This window comes from Acanthamoeba castellanii (assembly GCF_000313135.1).
Source record: "Acanthamoeba castellanii str. Neff unplaced genomic scaffold scf7180000084770, whole genome shotgun sequence".
Classification (NCBI taxonomy): Eukaryota; Discosea; order Longamoebia; family Acanthamoebidae; genus Acanthamoeba; species Acanthamoeba castellanii.
The window spans coordinates 553,904-577,434 of NW_004457532.1; the positions used below are offsets into that span (position 1 = coordinate 553,904).

Consider the following 23,531-nt stretch of genomic DNA (forward strand, 5'->3'; position numbering starts at 1 on the left):
TTAGTTCCGTTTCTTATATTTCGAGGGATTCTCACCAACCACAATAGTGTTAGACCACTTCAACTAGTCTTCAAGACATGAAAGGGGTTTTGCAAACATTTCTTCTCCTGTACTACGACATATTTGGGTCCACAACTTTGAAACGTGGTCTTAACTTATTGGCTGGTTTCGGAGGAGGTGCTGGCGGGTGGGGCGAGCTGCTTGATGACTCGGCACGGATTGCCTGCGGCCAGCACGTTGGCCGGGATGTCTTTGGTGACTACGCTGCCGGCGCCGATGGTCGTGTTGTCCCCGATGGTCACGCCGGGGCACACGATGGCCCCACCACCCAACCACACATTGTTGCCGATCTTGATCGGCTTGGCCAGCTCCGGCCCCTTCGTGTGCATACGAACAAAGCGTGAGTTCGCCCACTCGACGCTGTGTGCGTGTAACACGTGGACACGCACGACACGCACCGCACACACACAAACCGCAAGAAAGTGCACCTTGATGCGCTCAGCAGCGTCGAGCGGGTGGGTGGCGGCGTAGAGCTGCACCTTGGGCGCGCACAGAACGTTGTCGCCGATCTCCACCATCGCGCAATCGAGGATAACGCAGTCGAAGTTCATGTAGAACCCCTTGCCCACCTTGATGTGCGTCCCGTAGTCGCAGTAGAAGGGCGGTTCGATGTAGGCACCCTCGCCACCCGCACCCAACAGCTCCTTCAGCAGCGCCGACCGCTTGTCCGGCTCCTCCTATTTATTTTGATTTTGTTAGAATTATTATTTATTTATTTATTTATTCTTGCATTTTTCCTTTTTAAGAAAATAGAATAAATAAATAACCGACTAAGGAATACCTCGGTGGTGGCGTTGTGTTCTCGAAGGAGACGGCGGGCGCGGTGGCGCATGCGGACGAGTTCGGGGTCCCAGGCCTCGTATGGCAGCCCGCTCAGCATGCGCTCCCTCTGCGTCATCTCGGCTGGTGTCTGCACACGACACGCGGGGGGGGGGGTCAGCTCACAAACCACACTGACGGCGCTGCAGCAGTGGGGCACCTCCATCGCGCTCTCTGAGTTGCTGTTGCTTGAGTGTTGGGTTGGCGTTATGGTGATGGTGGAAGAGCGCTGGCCGGAGCCAGTGACGTGGAGAGCTTTGGGTGGCCGCTGCCCAACTAAAGAATGTCAGCAATTGCCTGACACGGCTAACAGCGGTGCCGCCGACAGGGTTCGAAACGACGCCCATCATCCCTGGCCATTGCTGCAGAGCGGCTTCTTGATCGCAGTGGATGGACTGCTTTCATCAAGATACATGACAGCATCCACCGTAGCTGCAGGCTCAGTGGGCTCGTGCTCTGCCCGTGATGCTTGCATTTCCTCTTCGCTTTCGCCCGCCACCACGGCTGCTGCTGCGCCGACGTGCTCCTGGTCCACGAAATTCCCCTCGATAAATTTCGTTTGATTGGCCATTGGCCCGTTTGAAAAACTGTAGTTCTTCGCTTTAGGGCGTGGAGACCGTTGCCGTGTTGTTTCTTATCTTGTACTGGTGGAGAGGAGGCGAAAGAGCGAAGAAGCACCGTACGGGCAGGGCCAGCGAATAGCCACACTCACTCGAGTGCGCTCACGTGGGGTGGGTTTTGAACGGAGTGCGGTGTGCGGTGGTGCGTGAGACGAGCTCCGTCCGACCACGAAGACGAAGAGAATAGATGAAGAGAAGACCGTTGGGCGGAAAAGCGAAGAAAGAACGAAACGCGACGATTTGAGTCGATTTTTCGATCTCTCGAGGAACGAGATTTGACTTGTTCTCCGCCCGGGAGGACAGAGAAAAGATGATGAACGAACCATCGTCGGTGGTGGGGGATGAACAGCCGGCCGCCCCCAATCAGCAGCAGGGCATGTTCGCCAAGTTCGCGCGCAAGAACCTGGCCAAGACCAAGTCGGCACCCGACCTCGTGGGCAAGAAGAACGCGATACAGGCGCCGTCACAGCAGAAGAAGGACGAGAGAGACGACAAGAAGGTGAAGCAGATGACGGCCAACTCGATCGCGCAACTCGAGGCCGAACTGCGACGCGAGAACGAAAAGCTGGAGCGGCTGGTTGAACGTAAGAAGAAGCGACGCAGCCTCAAGGAGAAGGAGGTAAGAGGCGACCTTCTGCCACCTCTACAAGATGACGACGCAGCCACGAAGAAGAAGAAGGAGGATGGAGGTAATGGAAGCCTCGAGAGGATGGAAGAAGAGGACAAGAAGAAGAGGAGGAGCAAGAAGCGTGCATCGGGCGAGAGTAGCGGCAAGTCATCTTCGGGAGCTGCCCACTACATCTCCAATCTCATCAGCTCATCGAAGGAAAGAAAGAAGGAGAAGAGGGAGAAGAAGAAGGAGAGGAAGGACGAGAAGAAGGCAGAGAAGCAGAGGAAAAAGAGGGAGAAGCGCTCATCGTCATCTTCGCTCGGTACCCCTGCCGCAAACAACAACAGCACCAACGTTCCCAAGCCCTCGTCCTACTCGCTCAACTCGATCCAAGCTACCAAGATCCTTCGAGACGCCAACATCGACCCCGCCACCACCGCTCGAGGCACCTCCTTCTCCACTTCGACATCTACATCGCTCGGCGGCGGCGGTGGCGCTCCGCCGCTGGCCTTTGGCTCGGGCTCCTCCAACAGCGTGCGCTTCCGGGACCCGAGCTCGCCGCTGGGCTCGGCCAAGTCGACCTCGGCAGCGGCGATGCCGCTGTCCGCCCGGGCGCCACCTACGAACAAGACTGAGAGCGGCGCGGCGGGCGCGGCCACGAGCCGGGGGCACAGGGCGACGATGGCGCCGGGCGTGCCGCTGGTGCTCGGCGGCGCCGGCGCGGCGGATCAATTGAATCAGGTCGATGGGGACTACATGAAGAAGATGGCGCGGCATGAGCTGCAGGCCTACCAGCAGAGTCAAGGCGACGAGACCGTGCTGCGGCGAGCCATCCGCAACAAGTACCTGCTGCACGTCTCAGTGGAGGGTACTGCTCCAACTTATCTGTCGCTTTCGCTTTCGCTCTTCGTTCTTATTCTTGGCCGTTCGTGTGTTCTGAATCTGTGTGCTGCATAGCTGGGCACGACGACGTCGTGCGATTCCTGGTGAACAACAAGAAGCTCAAACTCAACACGCCTGACGCCATGGTATAACAATCATCATCCTCATCATCATCTCTAAGATCAATGTTTGAGCTCAAGATTCCGTCCATTCGTACTTACCCCCCCTCTCTCTTTCTTTCTCGTAGGGCTGGACTCCTCTGCACTGCGCTTGCGCTGCCGGACATGTGAATATCATCCTCTTTCTCCTCTCCAAGAAACGGTACGTGCGTATGAAGTCAGCCCCACTCCCGAGGCCCGCAGGCGCTCGCACTTGCTAATTTTCTTAACTCTCTCTCTTTTCTCCCTCGCAGAACGAATGTACAGAAGGTCACGAGCGATGGCTGCACAGCTCTCCATTATCTCATTCGCCATTTCCCCGACCCGTTCGCTCCCGACTACAACGAACTCCTGGAAAAAGTACGTGAGCGCCTCTGCCCGTGCAGTACAATCATTTGCTTCGCTGCTAACCACAAACACCACACCCACTCCTCGAACACACAGTATTCGGACGTCGCCAACCGTTTGGTATCCATCGGATGCGATGTCAACGCCACGAACCGGTATGCCTCACATCCGCTTCCCAGTGTTCCCTGAGAAGGCTCGCTCACGACTTGGCTTCATGTCTTCACCACTGCTCCTCGCAGGAATGGAGAAACGGTTCTCCACTATGCGGCCTTCCGGGGAAAGTCGACCGCGGTCCGTTATCTGCTCGCGCATCGGGATTGGGACCTCGATATCAACGCTACCACCAAGTATGGCGCCTTCGCTTTCGTTCTTTTTCTTATCGGAGCCTGGCTTTGGGAATAGGAGCTAAACTCGCATCATTTTCCAGTGCGGGAGAGACGGCTCTGCATCTGGCGTGTTACAGCGGGAGTCTCGATACCGTAAATGCGCTCCTCGAGAGCCGGGCGGCCACCAACATCGTGGGCATCAACGGCACGCCGTTGGACATCGCCAAGCGGTACACACAACTCACAAACTCAAACTTGTTTCCCCTCGTGGTGCCCTCGTTCTCATGACCTTCACTCTATTACGTCCGTCATTCAGCCAAAACGACAAGCGGCTTGTCATGGCTCTGCTCAAGCACAAACAAAAGAAGGAACCTTCCAACTATCGTATGAACCGGGACGACGCTCAGTATCTGGGCTATGCCTACTCATCCGCCGGGTACCTGTCCACCCGTGTGTGCGTGTGTGTGTGTGTGGTGTGTTGTCGCGTGCGTGTGCGGTGGTAGCTCATGCGGTGCTGTGCGTGCAGTGAGGACGGCGACATGGACGAGACGACGGAGGCCGAATTCATATCCGACGTCGAACCGGAGGACTCCTCGCGGCATCGCCATCGGCGCAACGTGCTGGCGAGAACGCCAACCCGCGATCACACGGAGCGAGAGGAAGAGGAGGAGCTTTTCTTCGGCTCGAACAAGGCCGTCGTGGTGGGCCACCGCCAACAGCAGCACCACCAGCATCAGAACGGCTCGCCCATGCGACCCGTGGCTGCCTTCTCTTCGCCGTGGCGCCGTTCGCTGGTCCTTCTCGAGAGCGAGAAGGTCGCGGAGCGCACCTCCCGCGGTCAACCGACTTCGACGCAGTCGCCGTCGACGCGTGAGGGCAATGCGACCCGGGCCAATCGGAGCTATAGAGCGAGCATGCACGTGTCTAGTCCGATAAGGTCCCTCACCAGCGAGTGGGACCTCGATCCGTCGCCCAACGCCATCACCAGCGTGAGCACCGAGGACCGACGGCTCGCCAAGCGCAAGCTGTCCCGGGAGGAGCGCAAGCAGCGGCGGAAGAGCGGCGGCGCGTCCCGTCGACAGCGGAGCGTCTCGCTCAACAAGCAGCAGCAGGAGAAGAAGCGCAACGACCTCCGCGCGCAACGAAGCTTCAGCCCGCGCAAGGACTCGAGCGACGATCTGTCGTCACCCGCCGAGGTCGAGGGCAAGGGCAAGGAGAAGGTCGATGACTACGACCACGACCACGACCACAACAACGATGTCGACGTCGACAAGGCCCGCGCCGCGGCGGCCGCCATATTAAAGCGGCGCGGAAACAGGGCAGCCGGGGAGCAACAATTCGACATGAAGCCGCGGTGGGAGGAGGAGCAGGAGCAGGAGGAGGCCCAGGAAGACAACGACCACGACGACAAGAGCAGCAGCAGCGGCACCGAGGAGAAGCAGCGGCAGGCCCGCGAGCGGATGCGATCGCGCGAGCGGGAGATTCGGAAGGAGGACGACGAGGGACAACACAACGGCAGCGGCGAGCGGGTCATCCACGTGCTCGACCACACGACTGCCAGTGAAGACGACAGGAAGACCACCACCGCTGATGACGACGATGATGACGATGACGACAGCGATGGAAGCGATGCCGACAACGCCAAGAATAACAAGAAGCGAAGCGAGGCGAACATGCGGCGGGTGATCAGCTTCGACGATGAGCTGGCGCGGAAGAAGAAGAACCTGCTCAACAAGTCCGCACAGTCGGTGACACTGGATTATGCGGGCGGCGAGGCCGGCAAGCCGTCGACCAAAGCGAAAAGAGCCAAGAAGAAACGCGGCGGCGGAAAGAGCGAAGGCGAAGGCGGGAGCAGAACGAAGCGAGCGAAGAAAGAAAAGAAGAAGGGAAGCTCCACCAGGACGAGGAGCAAAAAGAAGGAGAATGACGACGGCGAGGCCGACAAAGAGAAGACGAGCAGCGCCACGCGGAAGACCAACAAGCAGAAAAAGACCGGTGCGAAGAAGGGCGCGGACGACGAGAAGAAGATCAAGGCCTGGCTCAACGAGCTCAACCTGCCCGCCGAGTATCTCCGTCTCTTCCAACAGGACGGCTTCGACGACATGAACACCATTCAGCTTATCACCGGTACACGCACCACACGACACACACACGCGGCACACACACACACACACAAGTCTGATGCTAGTGCTGTCTTTCAGAGGAGGAGCTGGCGGATATTGGAATCAGCAAGACGGGCCACCGGAAGCGAATCATGCGTTGGGTCAAGCAGAACCCGGCGTCGCCCGTCTATTCGCCGCGGTCCGCGCGCTCATCGATCGCCGGCGACGGCCTCGGCAGCTCGGAGTTCTACCTGACCGATCCCGCCGAGGCCGCGCGGATGATGGCCGCCGCCGCAGCCGCCGCCGGCAGCGGCTCGGCGTCGTCGATACCAGCTACCGGAGGGACCATGGGCAGCCGCCTGTCGTCGTTCACCTTCTCGCCCTACTCCCCCTTCGCCTTCATCAAGGCCCGAAGCGCCGGCGCCGGCGGCACCGGGCTCGCCGATCTGAACTCGCCGCACTCGATCAGCATCGACTCGCCCAAGGAAGAGCGCCGCAAGCAGCAGCAGCAGATCCAGCTGCAGCTCAAGCAGCAGTTCAACTCGCCGCACTCGATCAGCATCGAATCGCCCCAGGAGGAGCGTGCGCGCAAGCTCAAGCTTCGGTCGCTTCAGCGCAATTCGCTCGCCGCGCCGCTCGCCGCGACCGGCCGCGGCTCGGCCTTCTCAACATCGTCGCCCCTGCTGTCGGCTCGCGGAAGCAAGGCCGCCGACGGCGACAGCGCCGGCCCGAGCCTCCCGCCCGTGCGCCGCAAGAATCGGTGGGTGAGCGGCGAGGAGACCACCACGCGACCGCTGTCGCCTCTGCTCCGCACCCAGCTCGACCTCGAAGAGACCCAGCGAAGAGAGGAGGTACATCATTCAGCACATACCGCGCAGACATTCCTTGTGCATTCTTCGCACATTCCTTACGTTGTGCCCCCGTGGTGCAGGAGGAGGAGAGGGAACGACGGCTGTACACGACCTCGCCGATGGCGTCCCCGCGCAAGGTCACGATTGCGGCAACGCCGGCGATGATGGCGACCTCAGCACGCCGGCCTGAGCCGCACCAAATCTACGTCAAGAACAACATCGCGCCGACCTCCGGGTCACCGCTCTCCCCGCGCAAGCACCAGATCACCGCCATCCCGATCCCCACCACTGCCGCGTCCTCCGGCGGCTCCTCTTCGAACCACTTCCTCGCTCGGACCTTCTCCACCTCTCCTTCATCCTCTTCATCGTCTTCCTCTTCATCATCACCATCGCCTTCATCGTCGCCCACCAGCTTCTGTACGCCGTCGTCGCCGCGCCTGCCGGCCTTCACCCGCAAGCCACTGCCCCGGCCGCCCGCGTCGACAAGCACCCGGAGTTAAAATCGGAGTTCTATTTTGTGGACGGTCAATTTTTCGAATTGAAAAGAAAGAAATTAAAAAGAAAAGAAAAGAAAAGAAGAACCAGTTCTTGTGGCCCTACGGTTGCGCGTGAAGGCGTCACTTCCGGCCGAATCGCTGCGAGCTCGGTTTGAAGTAGACACAGCGCGTGAGGTGGACATGATGATGAGGACAATCCGGATGCGCTGGTGGACGGTGGCCTGCGTGGCGCTCAACCTCGCTCTGGTCCTGTGGTGGTTGAATCTCTTCCCCTTCAACCTGTTCTATTCACCCCCGCGTACGTCCCTGCCCTTCCTTCCTCCCTAGACCTGCGTCTGTCCCCTATCTTCCCTCTTCCTTCATCTTCATCTTTATTTAGCAATGTCGAGAACCGGCGAGAACGAGAACGCTTAAAAAAATAACGATCTATTTGTTCTCAAAAAAGAACGATCCCAGGCCATCCACAACGCCATCGCGCGGCTCCCCGTGCGCCTGCCCTACGAACCGTCCGACGTGGAGGTCCTCCTCTTCGGCAATCGCGACCGCTACTGCCCCACCATTCGGTACCTTCAGGGCCCTCCAACGGCGTTTTGGCCTCGGCTACTAACGCGTTGACCAATGGCAAACTTTTGTTGCACCACGTGTGCGGCACAATTCGGCAATTGTGAATGTGCACATTTTTTTAATTATTATTATTTATTTGTGACGTGTTTTTATTATTATTATTAAAAAAAGGTCGGCCATCCACACGGGCTACAAGCACATCACGTTGATGGGCTACGGCGAGGTCTTTCCGAATCGGGAGGAGGCGCTCTACATGAAGGTGCTCATGGTGCGCAACTACCTCGCCACCATACCGGGCGACCAAATCGTCGTCTTCATCGACAGCTTCGACTCCATCCTCTACGCCACCCCATCCGAGCTCCTCGCCAGCTGGCGTCGCGGCCTCGACCGCCAGAACGCGTACCTCCTACCCCTCCGCCTCTCTAGACCCCAAAAACAACACTAACGCGCGTGTCGTGTCGTGTCATTGTATTGGTCGTGTCGTGCGCAGTAATGGAAGTATTTTGTTGGGAACGGAGAGGAATCTGTGGCCGGAGGAGTGGATTCGACCAGGCTTCGAAGCGGTGAAGGCGCCGACGCCCTACGCCTTCCCCAATTCGGGGGATCTACATGGGCCGCGCCCGCGACCTGCTGGAGGCCCTCACCCGCGCTGCCATCTACGAGGAGCGCGACGACCAGCTCGCGTGGGAGCTGGTCTATGTCGATAACCCGGGCATGGTGGCGCTGGACTACCACGCCGACCTGGTGGCCAACATGTACCTCTCCTGCGACGACCTGGCCCTCCGGCCCTACGCCGGCGCCGCGTTTGAAGAAGTCGGAAAGAACGAAAGCGAAGAAGGCGAAAGAACGAAAGCGAAAGCGAAGACGAGGCCGTACAACAAGGTGACGGACGTGTTCCCGTCGGTGCTGCACTTCAACGGCCGCTCGACGGGCCAGTGCGGGATCACGGAGTACCAGCGGACGGCGTGGTGGGACCAGGCCGACTCGACCGAGGAGCGAGCGCGGCAACGCGGGCGAGAGCTCGACTTCAAACTGTGGTCTGTCTCTCGCACCCTCTACCTCTCCCGTCTTCCCTTCCCCAACATCTGCGCTTGAACATAAATCAAATTTCGTTTCGTTTCGTTTTCGTTTTGTGTTTTGTGGCCACATGTTGTTCTGCAGAGCGAGCCACACGAAGGTATCAAAGTATGAGTATGATTATGAGATAACATAACGATGGAGCACAAGTTCTACCCACCCACCACAGTTGTCGAGCTTCTCGAGTTTGAGGTGCCGCCCGGTGAGGTGGACCAATTCATTGAGGCGGACGAACGAGTGTGGACTGCCTACCTCTCGTCGTGCCCGGGCTTCCTCGACAAGCAAGGTCGGGCATCGCCCTCGCCGCTCAACCCCCCCCCCCAATGAGTGGCACTCATCGTAGTGGAGTTTGCTGCAGTGTGGGTGCGCTGCACAGAAGAGAGTTCAGGTGCGCTGCTGGACGAGAGACAGGTCGTGTGCGCGACGGTGTGGTGGGCGAGCCTGGAGCTGTGGAAGGCCATCCCACAGTCCGAGCTCGACAAGGTAACAGAGCTCATATCTCTTCCCTCTTCAGTCTGCTGCATGATACATCTCACCCACAACAACTCTACAGGTGCAAGAGCAGTTCGTGAGGGAGCTCGAGGGCAAGGAGTTCCCCATCACCAAGGCCGATGCCTTTCAACTCCGCAAGGCCGGCGGTTGTTCCAAAACTCTCTCTTCGACCAAATGAGGAAGGAGCCCTCTTGTGCCATTGGCCCATTAATTTAAATTGATTGCATTGTAACTCGGCAATTGCGCGAGCAAAAAGAGAGAGAGAAGACGACTAGGAGGAGGTCCAGTTGTTGCGGTAGATGGCGTCGGCGACCTTGATGACCTCCCCCTGCTCCTTGACGTCGTGTACGCGAATGATGTTTGCTCCACCTGTGGGTCCCGGGGGGGGGTCGAAGAAGAATGAACGCCAGTCAGACCAGAAAAAACAGAACAACAGGCAGCGGCGGCGGGTACCAGCGACAGCGGCGGTCGATGTGGCGGCGGTGCCCCAGCCACGCAGCTTGGGCTTGGTTTCGGCTTCGCCTGAAAGGAACACAGGAAAGTGAGACGAACCCCGACGATGCCGCACACACAGAAACAGCCAACCACCGCACACGACACGACACGCACGACACACCACCGCACGCGCACGTACCTCCAACAATTTTGCCGATGAAGCCCTTACGCGAGGCGCCGACCAGCATGGCGTAGCTTTCCCCCACCTAAAGCGCCGAAGGCAGATAAGAAGCTGGGACTCTTCGAGCTTAGAGAGGGGGGGGGGCTAAGAGTGATACCTCACGGTGGAGCGGCTTGAGCCGTCGGAGGATCTCCAAGTTGTGATCGGCCGTCTTGGCAAAGCCAATGCCTAAGGCACAGCGAGAACAGCAAGAAGAAGAAGAAGAAAACGTGTAAGACCTGTGCGGTGTGTGTGGTGTGTGTGTGGAAACACTTCGTACCGGCGTCGAGGATGATGTTCCATCTGGGGATACCCGCCAGCTGAGCCGAATCGGCTCGCTGCTTCAAAACGCGGGCCACCTCGTCGAGCATCTTACCGCCATAGTCGGTATTGACCGGCTGCATCATCGTCTGCGGCGTGCTGTGGTTGACATTTACCAAAAGACAAGAAGACGGCTTGTGAGGCGCCGTCGGTAACAACGGCCTGGGCCTTTGTTGTGGGTGGGTGGGTGGGGGATTTTATATACCCTCGCATGTGCATCAGCACGATCGGCACCTGGTAGTGGTGAGCCACCGACAAAATCTTCTCGTCGTACACGCCGCCGCTGATGTCGTTGATCACATCGGCGCCTGCCCACACACACACACACACACACAGCAGAATGAGCAATTGATGGAAATAGGACGGGCGGTGTTCGTGCGCTGTATAGCTTGTGTGTGCGGCTCCGCACCCACTTTGATGGCCTCCTCAGCAACGGAGGAGTAGAAGGTGTCGATCGAAATGGGGATGTTCTAGCGATGGGCAGGAATCGAGGGTCAGCTGTCCTTGGGTTGGGGAGAATGATGGGGTGGGGGAGGCAAACCTTCATCCAGGCGCAGTTGGCCTCGCTCCTGAGCGCTTGCACGAGGGGCACCACCCGCTTGACCTCCTCCTCGGCCGAGAGCAGCGTGGACCTGGGGTTGGTCGACTGCCCGCCAATGTCCAGTATGTGGGCGCCGCCCTCAACCTTAAGCCAAGGAAAGAAAAGGAAAGAAAAGAAATGCAGTAGTGTTTGCCAACCAAAGCACACATTTGAAACCAGAGCGCGTCGATCGATTGGATGGATGCAAGTCCATGGCTTACTTACCAGCTCCTTGGCATGCCTGACGGCGGTCTCGATATCGAAGCAGTCGCCACCATCGCTGAAGCTGTCGGGCGTCGCGTTGATGATGCCCTGTGCGCGTGCGGAGTGAGAAGCTCATGTCTTTGCAAGAATTCAGGAAAGGACACTCGAGTGGGTTGTAAGAGCGCACCATGACAAACGTGCGTTCGCTCCAGGTCCAGAGCTGCGAGCGGATGGGCGTAACTCGGTACAGCTTGTGCTGCGGCAGCTCATGGAACAGCTGCGCGACTGGTCCACCACCGCCTGGAGTCAGCACACACGATGTGCGATATCGCTCTCTGAGTAGAGTGGAACACTAAGCACTACGTACTCGTCTTCTTCAAAATTGGGTGCACGTAGTCCGCAGCAATGCTGAATGATAACAGCGCGAAGAAGAAGAAGGTTAGGACTTGTTTGTAACGAAAGTAGCGGGTAGTAGTGGAACGACGTACTCCTTCAGCGGACCCAGCACGAAGTCGCGCTCAGGAATTCTTGAAGAGAAGAAAAGAGAAAGGTGAGGGCTAGCCTCGAGCAAAGCTTTGGATTCTCCTTTGTTGAGTGCACAAAGGCTGACGTACCTCGAGTGGGGGATGATCAGCGATTCATCGCTGCGGTGGACGTGGATCGAGTCGTAGAACAGGATGTCAACGTCAATGCACCGCGGACCAAAGCGGATCTGATGTCAATCATGCCAATCATGCCATGAGTCTCACTATGTTGCACACCCTGGGGAAGAGCGGGGGAAGTGCAACGATCGCGCGCGAGAGAGAGAGAGAGACGCGATTACTTACCCCTCCGGTCGTGCGTCCAAGTCTCTGTTCGACGCTCTTGACCAAGTCGAGCAGCTCGCCGGGTGTGAGCTTCGTTCGAATCTGGGTTTTGTTGCGCGTGACGTGTTAGGCACCTGTAGCCGTGTAGCGGCCTTGTCGTTGTTCTCTCCTCTTTCGCGAGAGTAGTAGTGGTACCTTGCACGCGGCATTCAAGAAGGCCGGCTGATCCACTACGTAGGCCGGAGGCGTCTGCAAACGTTGAGCGGAGCCAAGAACATCAGTTGTGAGCACCAGTGCGTCGTGTGTGCGTGTGTCGTGTGGTGTGTGTCGTGTTCAATGTCGAACCTGGTAGAGGGCCGAGGTGCTGATGATGTCGCAGGACTCGGCCAGGACCTTGAGCGCCTTGTAGATGTTGTCCTCCCGCTGGCCCAGGTTGCTGCCCAGCGCCAGATAGGCCGTGTGCACGCTGTTGCTCTTCTTGGCCGCACCACCGCTGCTCTCTTCCGCCACGCCCGCCGCGTCGTCCTTGGGCTTGCCGGGACTCGCCACCACCGCCGGAGCCGCGACTGCCGGCTGTGGCTGTTGCTGGTGTTGGGCCTGAGCGGCGCTCTGCTGGAGCATGAGCGGCTCCTGCACCAGGAAGAAGTCGCGGGTGCGGTGGACCTCGACGGCGGGGCATCGGGCGAGGGAGAGGGCGCAGGGCTTCTCGACATGGACGATGGCCTCGGCGGCGCCGAACTGGACGCAGCAGATCTTGGCGATGCCGGAGCAGAGGGACTCGAGGGTGTAGTGGTGCGAGTCCTCGGTGTAGGCCACGACGGCCTTGCAGACAAGGCTGTAGTTGATGGTGTGCCGCACGTCGTCGTGTAGGGCGGCCTGCTTGATGTCGTGGAAGATGACGATGCTGATGTTGATGTTCTGCCGCTTAACGCGTTCCTCCTTGTTGACGCCCAGGATGGCCTGCACCATCAGATCCTTGATGAAGATCTTGTCCTTTGCCGGCATAGACGTGGACGTAGAAGAAGTTGCTGATGTGGGGGCGAGATGATTCATATTTGATCGCGATTGGTCTGTGGCCGATTTCGAAAATCTCGAACGGTGTGTAGGGGTAATGGTTTATGCAAAAGTTGCACAAACAGCGGAGTCGTCGAGGGCGGAATGATACGCCACGTAAACAGCACAACAGCTCAGCCGAGCTTCTCGTTGCAGGTCGTATATCCCAGATCCCAAGCACGCGACAGACGGCCAGCCGTAGGTGCGAAAGCAGAAGTGGAAAGAAACTTGGCGCCACAGAAAACAAAAAAGAGCAAAAATGCGTTTTCGGAATCTGACGAATTTCACGTCAAATAACTCGAACATACCTTAAATACCTCAAATTATGGAACAACAACAGAATGCACACATCGCAAGATTTACGATGAGCGAGATGGACGGAAACAGCGAGGATGACGATAGTAATCAAGGAACGGATTCCTCTGCCGTGTCGGAATCGGAATCGGAATCCGATTCTGATTCCGATTATGTGCCCAGCCAGAAGAAGAGGAGACAATCTGCAACGCGGAGTGTACTTAAAGATTCATCGTCAGCATCATCTCCGCCTGTGTCAGGCAAAGGGATTCGGCGCTACCTTGTGATCAAAGATGAAGTCGTCGAAGGAGACAACCCACTCCTGTTCTTGAAGAGCAAGAAGAGCAAGTGGAAGATGTTGGCCACAAGCCACCACAACGCGTCAGCGTGAGTGTGCCACCCACCATTGTCCGTACGTGCCGCCTCGTCGCAATCTCTCCACAAGCAGCCTGCACCCTCTGATCCCTGTCATGATGTCTGCAGGCGTCGAGGAAGCAGACCTGTTCGAGAGTGGAGATGAGACCAGCAACGACAGCGAGGATGACGGTACAACCACACGCTGGACACGACACGCACACGCACACGCACACGACACACGACACACGACACACGACACACGACACACTCACATGTGATTTGCGTGGTGTTCAGAGGTGATAGAAAAGATGAACCCGAGGCAGGTAAGGTCGGCCCTGCGGAAGCGCGGCATTGCCATGCAGCGCCCGCGGCCCCTGGCGCAGATGCGTGAGCTGCTGCGGGACTCGATCGAAAGGGAGAAGCGGAGGAGAGCAGAGGTCGAGCGCGAACGAGCCCAGCTCGAGAAGGAACAGCGCGAAGAAGAAGCAGAAGGAGAAGCAGAAGAAGAAGCAGGGCACGAGCGAGCGGCCAAGCGCAGGAGGAAGACGCGCCAGAGCGAGGAAGACGAAACCGAAGACGAAGACGAAACCGACGACGAAGACGAAGACGAAGAGGACGAAGAGAACAGGGATGAGAAACAAGATGAAGCTTCTGCTGTGAAGAAGGAGGCGAGGAGAGAAAAAGATACCTACCCTTTCGACCTCATGCAATCAGAACTGGCAGAGGCCCTGAAGCAAAGGTACCACCGCCCTCGCCTTCGCTGGTGCTGTTTGGCGCATTCATCACTAATCATCTATTTCTATATATCTTGGCCGGTCGTGTGTTGTAGGAACTTGTCGCGATTGGGGACGAAGAAGCAGCTGCTTACGCGTCTCGTTGTGGCGCTGCTCACGACGGGCGAGCTCACCGAGAGGCAGATGAAGGAGCGTTCCCGCCTCGTATCGCAGCGGAAGGAGGAGGCCCACCGGAAGCGCCGCGAGGCTTACCTCGATCGCGACGCGCACCGACAGCGAAGGCGCCGAGCGGCCATGCAAAAGGCGAATAGCGAAAGCGAAGACGGAGGCGAAAGCGAAAGAGCGAAGAGTGTCGATAGCGTCAACGCCGTCAACAACATCGCCAGCGAGGCGTCGGCGGCGACGATCGCGCCCAAGCTCGGGCCAAGTCGGGTCGTGGAACCGTCCGTCAAGCTACAGCGCGAGAAGCTGATGCTCGAGGAGGTGGCGGAGGAGGTCAGCAGCGTCGAGCGAGCCGCGCGGGAGAAGGCGGAGGCGAGGCGCAAGAAGCGGGAGGAGGTGGCCAAGCGCAAGCGCGAGCGGGAGGCCATCATGAACAAGCGGGACGAGCTGCAGGCGCTCAAGAAGCAGAAGCTCGAGGAGAAGCGGATGAAGGTCTTCACCGACCGGCTGCGCGAGAAGGAGAACATGCTCTACCTCCCAATCGAGGCCCTCCACAAGATGCGACCGAAGAACACCAGCCTCACCTACCGAAAGCAGGTACCCTTTTATTATTTATGTATTCATGTATTTATTTATATTTATATTTATATAAACGTTAAAACAAAAACTAACAAAACACAAAACACAAAACACAAAAATATGAATAAAAATTAGGAAATGATTGATCGCATCATGGGCCTCACGGGCGAGAAGAGGAGGAAGGAGGAGTGGACGGAGGCCAACGAGGCCGAAGTCGTCCGCGCGCTCGTGGCGGAGGGCGGAACGCTTGCCTTGGGCAAACTCAAGCGCCGCTTTGGGCAATTCCACGCCGATCGCCTGCAGAGTATCATGGCCCAAGTCGCCGCTCTAAAAGAGTACGCCCCGCCTGTGCGTGTGCTGTGCGGTGTGTGCGGTGTGTGCGTTTCAGGCAACCCTCACACGATGGTGTTGGCCACAGGGAAGAGGCCGACGAAGCCGACGAAGCGGACGATCAGCCAGCGCCACCGCAACCCACGCCACGACGACGACGTGTCGCAGTTCCCAAGCCTCAATCGCCCGACGAGCAACTCGAGGTGACCCTGCAGCCCGTCTCCCTCGACGAACTTCTCGACTACCGGTACGCCAAGCCACCCAGCGCCACACACGGCACACGGCACAGCACACGACACGGCACACGCCACGTCATCATTGAGCTCAGTTCGGGGTCGGCACAGGTCGTTGCTCGAATCGTTTCCTACGGAGCTGCCCAAGAAGGAGGAGCAGCTCGAATCGCTCCTCTTCGGCGCGCCCGATGTACTCTCCATGCGCGCAGCCAACATGTTTTGGCCGGACGACGGCGGTGACGTGGAGTGGGATCTCTGCGACCAGGCCCACTACATGGACGACCACGAATACGCCGACCCAGCCCTCTCCATACCTTTTTCCTCTCCATCCTCTCCTTCATCTTCATCTTCATCTTCATCTTCAACATCATCGTCGTCGTCATCATCATCTTCGTCGTCGAGTGTGGCCACGAGCGAACTGCCGCTGCGCGTGTTCCTCGAACAGCTCCACCGGCAGTCGCAAGAGGTATATTCCTCCTCGTCGTCGAGCTTTCTTTTCTTCTCAATCAACGCTGACGTCCCGCTCGCCTCTCCACAGCGGCGGCGGGTCAAAAAAGAGATCAGGCGACTGCCGCGCGACGTGCGCGAGCAGATGGTGGCCAAGGCCCAGGGCTTCCTGGGCCAGTTCTTGCAGGTCATGGAGCACGAGGAGGCCAAGCGCAGGGCAGTGCGGGAGAGTAGCCCGACCAGCCGCCAGAAGACCCGCGAGAGGCAGGCGCGACTCGCCTCAGCCATCGGCGAACAGCGCAAGGCCACCGGCGGAGACACCGACACACACCTCGACGCCCCGCCAGCCGAGGCCGCCGCCGAAGTGGTCGCTGAGCCACCGGAGAGCGCGGGCAGCGTCGATCGCGACGCGGGCGACGACGCCAGCGAGACCCAGGCGTCGTCGTGCGGCGGCGAGCACCTCTCGGTCCACCCCACGGCCAAGCAGGAGCAGCAGGCGCTGCGATGGTGGGAGGCGCGCCAGGTCCTGTACGACCCACTGGAGCAGATCAACTGGCGCACCGTCGCCAATCTCGGCTTCAAGTACGCCGACGACCTGGACTTGCCCGACGAGTGCGTCATCATCCCCATGTGTCGTGTGTGCGTGTGTGCGGCGGTGCGTGTGCGGTCTGCTGACGTGGCACGAGCTGTGTCCAGAGTGTTCCAGCGGACCAAGAAGCGGCTGCTCGCGCTCTACGGCGAGAAGGAGACGCAGGACACAGGCACGCGGGTGGGTAACGAAGGCATCTTCGCCCCGCATCGCTACAACCTCGCCCGCATCGCCGAACTGCAGGCCGCCTACGACCACTACCGCGACCACCCGGTCGCCTTCTTTCCCAGGAAGCACGAACCATGACCCACCCCGACCTGCACACAACTATTTATGTTATGCATACGTGTAGTACGCCGTGCACGCTCTACATTCCTGGCAACAAACTGGGGGAAGGAATGTAGCTCTAGGAGCTGTAGGCGACGTAGTCGGAGGAGTAACCGCGGTGGCCGTGCTTCCCCTTGTTGCGGATGTAGAGCACGGCGACGACGACGAGGGCCGACACGATCAGCGTGCCCACGATCGAACCGATCACCGCCCCCGCGATCTTGCCGCCCACGTCGTCGTCACCGCTGTTCTTGGACCCTGCGGCATTGCGTCATCGTCGTAGTCACCACAGACACGACACAATGGCACACACGACCGTCAGCAAAAAGTGTGGTGGCATTTGTTAATTTCTGTGTACCTTGGCTGCTGCTGGCGGGCGGGTCCCAGAGCGAGGTGCATACGAGCCACACCTTCTCGCCGATCTCAGAGCCGGCGGCGAGGGCGTCCTCGTTGCCCGACTTGATGTGGAACCCAGCGTGGATCCTGCTCTCGCCGGCCGCCACCGCCGCCTCCGAGTAGGTCTTCCAACTGTGTCGCCGCAAGTCAGTGTGTGTCGAGTGCCGCGTGTCGTGTGTGTCGCGTGTCGTGCTCGTACGTGAGGGTGATGTTGGTGGCGGGCACGTAGCCGGGCGTGCCTGGTCCGGTGTTGGGCTTGTCGGTGACGCCGGCGATGTAGCGCGGGTCGCTGGTGTTGGTGATCTTGGGCTCCCTGAACGACGCGCCCTCGGGCACCACCACGGGATTGCCGTGGTACACGTCCGACTTGAGGAAACGCTGCAGCACGACCGCCGATGCCGCCGTGAAGGTGCTGTGGCCTGCGCAGTTCAGGTCAGCACTCATTTCTATATTTTTATATTTAATATAAATATAAAAATAAAAAATAAAAAACAATATAATAATACCAGAGGGGTACTCGGAGAAGGGCGGGGTGGCGATGTAGGGCTGCCAGTGGCTGCCGTTGATGAGGCCGCGGCCCTGATAGGGACCCATCCACGCCTCGGCCGTGGTGTTGGCGAAGAGGCACGGAATGACCGTGGTCGGCCTGCCCGAGGTGTAGATCCGCTTGTAGGTCCAGCACGACACCGACGCGTCCCACACAGCCACGCCTGACCCACCACGGCACCAACGAACCAATCAACAACTTCGATTTTACCGAGACAGGCGGTCATTGGCCAACTGGCTGCGCACCTTGGGCGAAGAGCAGCTTCACGGTGTCGGGAAGCGAGAGCTTGAGATTGCGCGCGGAGTCAAAGGTGATCTTGTAGAACAGCTCGGAGCCCGAGGCGTAGGCCTGCGCTCCCCAAAACCGCCGGCAGGTGATTAGTGCGGGAATGAAAGAAAAAGAGAGAAAGAGTGGACCTGCCGACGAGTACCCAAAACTCGGCGTCGACTTTCTGTACGTCGGTCAGGTTGGCGCTGTAGGCGAACAAGTCAAAGAACTGCTGGCGGAACTCGGCCTCGCGAGCGGTGTTGGGCATCGGCGGGCCGGGCATCACCACCTCCGTCGCACTGTCATTGCCCGATTACGGGACGTCAGCAAAGGGGAACAAAAGAAAGAGCGAAGAGTGACATAAAGAGCGAAAGAGAAGAGGAGAGGGGGGATTGCCTGTTGAGAGCGAAGGGGGTGACAAAGGGCATGTAGGGGACGTTGAACTCCTGCACGGTACCGTCGTCTTCCTTGAGCGGCGTCCAGTGGTCGAGCGAATTTATGCCCTTGCAGGGATCGTTCTTGATCTCTTCGAGCGACTTGGGCGCATTCATCGGCTGGTAGTTGCTGCGTCAAAAAACACACGCACACGCACACCACACAACAACACAACACAACACAACACGGCACAACACGCGAATTCACGGGTAAGTAGGGGCCGTCACGAGTCCGTGTATCTGGCCAGGCGCGTGCCTGTAGTCGGCGTAGGGCTCATTGGGATGGATTGATCCGGGGTGATCGCCCTCCGAGTTGGTGCCGTCGAGTCTCGCCGCCCCGATAATGCGTGCCGCCAGAAAGTTACCCACGCTAGACATCGTCGTGTGTCGTGTGTCGTGTGCCGTGTGTCGCGCGTCGTGTGTGTCACATGTGTCGTTTGTGAGTTGCGTAAACGGAGAGCGTTAGAGAATTTCGCGGGAGTAAGAGAAATGAAGGCGCGTACCCAGCCGGCGTCTTGGTGTCGGTACCGTTGACTGCCGGATCATAGCCCAGCGATTGAAGCTTGGCCTTGGCCGCCTCCAGGACTAGAGGCTCCTCCTGCAAACAGTCAACCAACCGTCAGGCGCGCCGCACGAATGTATGCGCGAAACCTGTGCGTCACGCGGCAATGGGCGCGTTTCGTTGGCGGTGGAGGTGAGGGTGAGGGTGCGTACGACATGCATGAATTCAAAGAGGCGGTAGGCGGCGTAGGAGATGGCCTTGTTGATGTCGGCGCTGCTGCCCCGCATGCGCGGGACCTTGCTCTGCTCGTACCTGTACGTGGACGGAATGGCCTGCGCCGAAGCGAAAGCATTGCGCTCAACTCCCGTCACAGTCCCCAAATACACGCTCAACACACCGGTGCCCACGTACCTTGGAGTCGTAGACCGCCCAGGCATCGTAGACGGCCGAAGTCAGCAGGAAGATGGCCCGCGACTGGCCCACGGCTGTCGCCTTTTGTCGTGACCACGCCAATTTTTATTTTTTATTTTGATTAAAATAAACTGTTATAATCGCAAAAAAGAAAGGGGGGTGGGGTTGCGTACTCGGTTGGGTCCGCGGACGGGACCAGAGCCGAGAGGCGCGAAGAGGACACGGTCCTGCAGTTCGTACCACTGCAGTGCGATGTTGTCGGCAGCCTCGACGCGTGTGACTCCGCCGCTGAAGGCGAGAGCCAGAACCACGCACAGCGCGGCCTGGAGGAGTAAGGTCGAACGTGGACACATGGCTTGCGGCACAAAAAGAGAAGAAAGAAGAAGAAAACGAAAACGAAAGAACTGAAAAATGAAGATACGAGACTTGGCGCGTTCCCTACTGGGAGATGCAGCTCCGACTGATCGTTGGGGAGAATGAAAGGGCGAGCGGAGGAAGAGTGTAGGTGAAAGGTGAACGGTCACGGACCGGCGCGGTTGCGCTCACATGCGCGGCAGAAGAACAGAACGCCGGGCTGGACTTCGCTCTTGGCCGTTCCCTGGCACTTGAGGTGGAACCACCGCTGGCATGCGTCGCATTGGAACATCTCCGTGCCCTCGTCGCTTGAAGGAGAGCCACAGTCGCTAGCGCAGCTGTGCCACCCCTCTCGCTCACGGTCGGGGTTAGGCTTCCTTCCCCTGTACACCCCCATATCAGTACTCAGCTCTAGCATGGTCGGTGAAGTGGTTGGATTAGTGTACCTGGCTGGCTTGGGAGGCGGCAGTGGTTGGCAGGCAGAATCGCCGAGTATGGAGGCGAGCTCACTCTCTTCGAGTTCGATCTGTCATTATAGCTGGAGGTGAACAGTGGCCTTCTGCTAGAGGAGCTTTGCGGGTACGTGCCTCGGTCAAGCTGTCGCCGTCGTCGTTCTCTGATTTTGAGGCGACAGCGCTGGACTGGATGCTCTGCTGAAGTCGCTGACTGAGTCGTTGATTATATCGTCGGCGCGAGAACCTGCTCGATGTCGTTGGAATCAGTGTCGAGTCGCCAAGAGTTGCCCCAACCAAGCTTACGGCGTACCATGTCGATATGCGCACTGTACTGGTCCCCATCTGATCTGCGAGTGTCTTCTTGGCGGAGTGGGAAGGCAGGGGATCGACCAGGAAGAACGCCTTCAGGGTGTCGAGCTCGTGGGGCTTAAACTTCTGGGCAGCCTTTCTCTTTTGCTGAGGAGCGCCGTGGAGACCGGCCTGGCTCGATCCCGCAGGGGCAGCAACTGAGGCCACTACGTGCTTGCTGTCGGTCTCCAGGGAGTTGGAAGTGAGGAGCTCCTGCGTTCCGGCCTCATCCGACAGCTCCGACGGGATCAGGCTGTGATCGTCGCCGGGCCAAGAAGAATCGGCTTCGAGGAAGTCCTGGAGCAGGACGGATTCGTCCACCTCCTCCCACATGTCGCCGTCGAGTGGCTCAGAAGAGTCCATGAGGGCCAGAGTCGCCTCGCTCAGTTCACTGCCCTGCGCCTGTGGCGCGAGCAGCTTGTTGTTGGCGACCTCGCCGATGCTCGGGGCTGTGCTGGTCTCCACCGTCCGTTCCTCGTTCTCTGCTGGCTTTGGGCGCTCCTCTATCTCCTTCTTATTCTTCTCCTTCTTTTCTTTCCTGGTTGCTTTCGTTGCCCTCTTCTGTCTCCTCTTGCTCCTCTCCGACTTGTTCTTCTTTGTCGATTTCTCCTTTGACTTCTGCGAGTGGCTCTCTTCTTGGCTCTTCTTTCTCTTCCGAGTAGAGGGTGATCGCGTACGTTTGGCTGGGGCTGCAGAGACCATCGCTCGAAGCGAGGAAACCACCGCAGAGATGGCTGGCAGACTCCCTCCCGAAGGCAGCCCTGCGTGCTCAGTCTGAACCTCCGACGTTGTGGCTGCCGACGCCAGAGCGTTCCACATGCTCATGTTGCTCTTGACGCGTGACTGCTGTTGAGCTGTGGCTTCTCTGTCGCTGGCTATGTAGAGAGGTCGTTGCCTGCTGCGCTTCCTGTGCCTCTACACAAGGAAATGAAATTTCTGTTCAAATTTCCTGTTGCAAAGAGGTTGCCGTTGAGGTTTTGGCGCCAAGTTGGAGTTCAGATTTGTCTGAGGCAGATCTGAGCAGGGTCGAGATCAACACAATCCAGGTGACAATCTGAACTGACAGTACCATACAAGCACACCCTGTTCTTGTCCACTCATCAGCAGGGCCTCAAGCTGAAGACACTGCTGTGTCATTCCAAGAAGGACCAGCATCAAGACTGCAATGAGGTCAATGACAATGTGCTGATGACGCCCATGCCAACACCTTCCTCACAGAAGCATGCTCTCAGACGTCCACTTGCCTTCCAGCCCACACCTGCCTCAGCACCCAGAGGCCACCACATCAAGTCCACCCAGAGTGCCACCAGCCACAATGACAATTCCAATGACAATGACAATGACAAGCAGAGGGAGAAGGCAGTGAGGATGAAGAGGCCAAAGGCTGCCTGGAGCGCCAAGCACTAGGACTTGGAAGAGAGACTGGCAGAGAAGAAGAAACAGTCAAAAATGATGAAGTGCAAGAGTGTGAGCACCAGTGAAGGGTAATCCAATGAGGAGGAAGAGGATGAAATAGAGAAGAAGGAGATCATTTGCAAATGTAAGGTGATAGAGGCGCACAAGGGCTGTAAGGCCATGCCAATTGTTGAGGACAAAGAGGAGGAAGATGATGACAGTGCCTCTTTGGAAGAGCTGAGCAACCATCATGTGGACAAAGTGGCAGAAGACAGCAAGGATGTTGAGGAAGTTAAGGAAGATGTGGTGGTTGAGGAAGATGAACTCATGGATGGGCAGGAGGAGTACCAGGAAGAAGAGGAGGAAGATGATGACAGTGACTTGGATGGCAAAGAAGTGGAAGATCTGGCATCACTGGTGATCTACAGGCTCAAGGCCCTCAACCTCCTTAACTCTCCCAAGCCTATCAATGCATCCAATGTTGCACTGCAGAGCTCATCTCATGCCTTGAGCTGCCCTGCTGACATCAATGTCCCTGCTGGTGTTGAGCAAGCTGACAAAGATGTTGAAGCCAGCATTGATGTTCCATCAGAGGACAAAGCAGCCAAGGAGGAGCTGGAGGAGGAGGACATCAGCTCAGAAACAGAGGACAAAGAGCTTCTGGCTGAGGAGGGAGAATGATGACCAGTGGATCTTGGGGAGGCAGCAAACCCAGCTGTGGATTCATATATAAGAAGAGGTGGAAACTTGTGGTCATTTGAAATGAGAGGTCCAGTCATTTTGAAAAGTGATTTTGTTTGTGAGTTTAAGCTCATAAAAATACTTTTAACAACTCAAAAATAGTTTTATTTTAAGAATAGCAAGACAAAATTGGGAGCATCTTGAGAAATGGCAGATTAAAATACCATCATAATGAGAGATATGATGCTGTAACTGGGCCATCAGTCAAGCTCTGGAATGACCAATTTCTATCATGTACATGTTTTGGTACACTTACTTTATTGTGTACGCGTACGTGATGACTACGCACGTTTTTTTCGGTCCTTTCCTGCACGGCTGGCGCACAGAACCATAAAAGGAAAAATCACGGCTGCTGGGATTTAACTGGACAAAAAGTGAATTTTTATCTCAATATCACTTATAAGCAGCAGTCTAGCATGTCAAAATCACACATGCAGATCAAAATCTTCAAAACTGACCTGTAAATCAAAAATGTCAAATCTCACATGATTTTAGCACAACAAAAATCCCACAGTCATTTGTGACCTCTCATTTCAAATGACCACAAGTTTGGAGGCAGTGCACAGCTATGAGGTGGCAGAAGAGGCTGTTGATGATGCCTCAC

At 57.6% G+C, this 23,531-nt stretch overlaps 8 protein-coding genes across 8 annotated transcripts; 4 read left to right on the forward strand and 4 right to left on the reverse strand.

Moving 5' to 3' along the window:
* Positions 1–155: 155 nt before the first annotated feature.
* On the reverse strand, positions 156–1,045 carry ACA1_265960 (maltose Oacetyltransferase; the record flags this gene model as incomplete). Its single annotated transcript, XM_004341408.1, has 4 exons — positions 156–377; positions 489–737; positions 842–970; positions 1,040–1,045. 4 exons carry the CDS (start codon positions 1,043–1,045, stop codon positions 156–158), a joined length of 606 nt encoding a protein of 201 aa, XP_004341456.1.
* A 764-nt stretch (positions 1,046–1,809) lies between these two features.
* ACA1_265970 (SAM domain (Sterile alpha motif) domain containing protein) lies at positions 1,810–7,276 on the forward strand (the record flags this gene model as incomplete). The annotated part of the gene is made up of 11 exons (XM_004341409.1): positions 1,810–2,977; positions 3,067–3,137; positions 3,239–3,312; positions 3,404–3,509; positions 3,594–3,652; positions 3,737–3,844; positions 3,961–4,053; positions 4,140–4,259; positions 4,350–5,950; positions 6,025–6,776; positions 6,857–7,276. The coding sequence occupies 11 exons, from the start codon at positions 1,810–1,812 to the stop codon at positions 7,274–7,276; spliced, it is 4,572 nt and encodes a 1,523-aa protein (XP_004341457.1).
* A 177-nt stretch (positions 7,277–7,453) lies between these two features.
* Positions 7,454–8,932, forward strand: ACA1_265980 (uncharacterized protein; the record flags this gene model as incomplete). The annotated part of the gene is made up of 4 exons (XM_004341410.1): positions 7,454–7,571; positions 7,719–7,836; positions 8,009–8,236; positions 8,407–8,932. The coding sequence occupies 4 exons, from the start codon at positions 7,454–7,456 to the stop codon at positions 8,930–8,932; spliced, it is 990 nt and encodes a 329-aa protein (XP_004341458.1).
* Positions 8,933–9,052: 120 nt separating this feature from the next.
* Positions 9,053–9,584, forward strand: ACA1_265990 (uncharacterized protein; the record flags this gene model as incomplete). The annotated part of the gene is made up of 3 exons (XM_004341411.1): positions 9,053–9,200; positions 9,291–9,397; positions 9,468–9,584. 3 exons carry the CDS (start codon positions 9,053–9,055, stop codon positions 9,582–9,584), a joined length of 372 nt encoding a protein of 123 aa, XP_004341459.1.
* Positions 9,585–9,677: 93 nt separating this feature from the next.
* ACA1_266000 (7,8dihydro-6-hydroxymethylpterin-pyrophosphokinase (HPPK), putative) lies at positions 9,678–12,977 on the reverse strand (the record flags this gene model as incomplete). The annotated part of the gene is made up of 16 exons (XM_004341412.1): positions 9,678–9,775; positions 9,860–9,928; positions 10,041–10,107; positions 10,180–10,250; positions 10,342–10,481; positions 10,588–10,690; positions 10,792–10,852; positions 10,924–11,067; positions 11,188–11,274; positions 11,354–11,451; positions 11,534–11,574; positions 11,655–11,693; positions 11,781–11,878; positions 11,994–12,074; positions 12,168–12,221; positions 12,318–12,977. 16 exons carry the CDS (start codon positions 12,975–12,977, stop codon positions 9,678–9,680), a joined length of 1,911 nt encoding a protein of 636 aa, XP_004341460.1.
* Positions 12,978–13,792: 815 nt separating this feature from the next.
* On the forward strand, positions 13,793–17,056 carry ACA1_266010 (uncharacterized protein; the record flags this gene model as incomplete). The annotated part of the gene is made up of 8 exons (XM_004341413.1): positions 13,793–13,865; positions 13,971–14,415; positions 14,506–15,169; positions 15,287–15,486; positions 15,570–15,728; positions 15,826–16,180; positions 16,307–16,773; positions 16,858–17,056. The coding sequence occupies 8 exons, from the start codon at positions 13,793–13,795 to the stop codon at positions 17,054–17,056; spliced, it is 2,562 nt and encodes an 853-aa protein (XP_004341461.1).
* A 100-nt stretch (positions 17,057–17,156) lies between these two features.
* ACA1_266020 (hemolysintype calcium-binding region, putative) lies at positions 17,157–20,280 on the reverse strand (the record flags this gene model as incomplete). The annotated part of the gene is made up of 13 exons (XM_004341414.1): positions 17,157–17,335; positions 17,436–17,605; positions 17,673–17,892; positions 17,980–18,183; positions 18,266–18,368; positions 18,451–18,576; positions 18,725–18,851; positions 18,930–19,091; positions 19,225–19,319; positions 19,436–19,555; positions 19,635–19,715; positions 19,808–19,989; positions 20,163–20,280. The coding sequence occupies 13 exons, from the start codon at positions 20,278–20,280 to the stop codon at positions 17,157–17,159; spliced, it is 1,887 nt and encodes a 628-aa protein (XP_004341462.1).
* A 386-nt stretch (positions 20,281–20,666) lies between these two features.
* Positions 20,667–21,616, reverse strand: ACA1_266030 (uncharacterized protein; the record flags this gene model as incomplete). Its single annotated transcript, XM_004341415.1, is given in 4 exon segments — positions 20,667–20,687; positions 20,771–21,442; positions 21,469–21,552; positions 21,572–21,616. 4 exon segments carry the CDS (start codon positions 21,614–21,616, stop codon positions 20,667–20,669), a joined length of 822 nt encoding a protein of 273 aa, XP_004341463.1.
* Between the last annotated feature and the right edge of the window lie 1,915 nt (positions 21,617–23,531).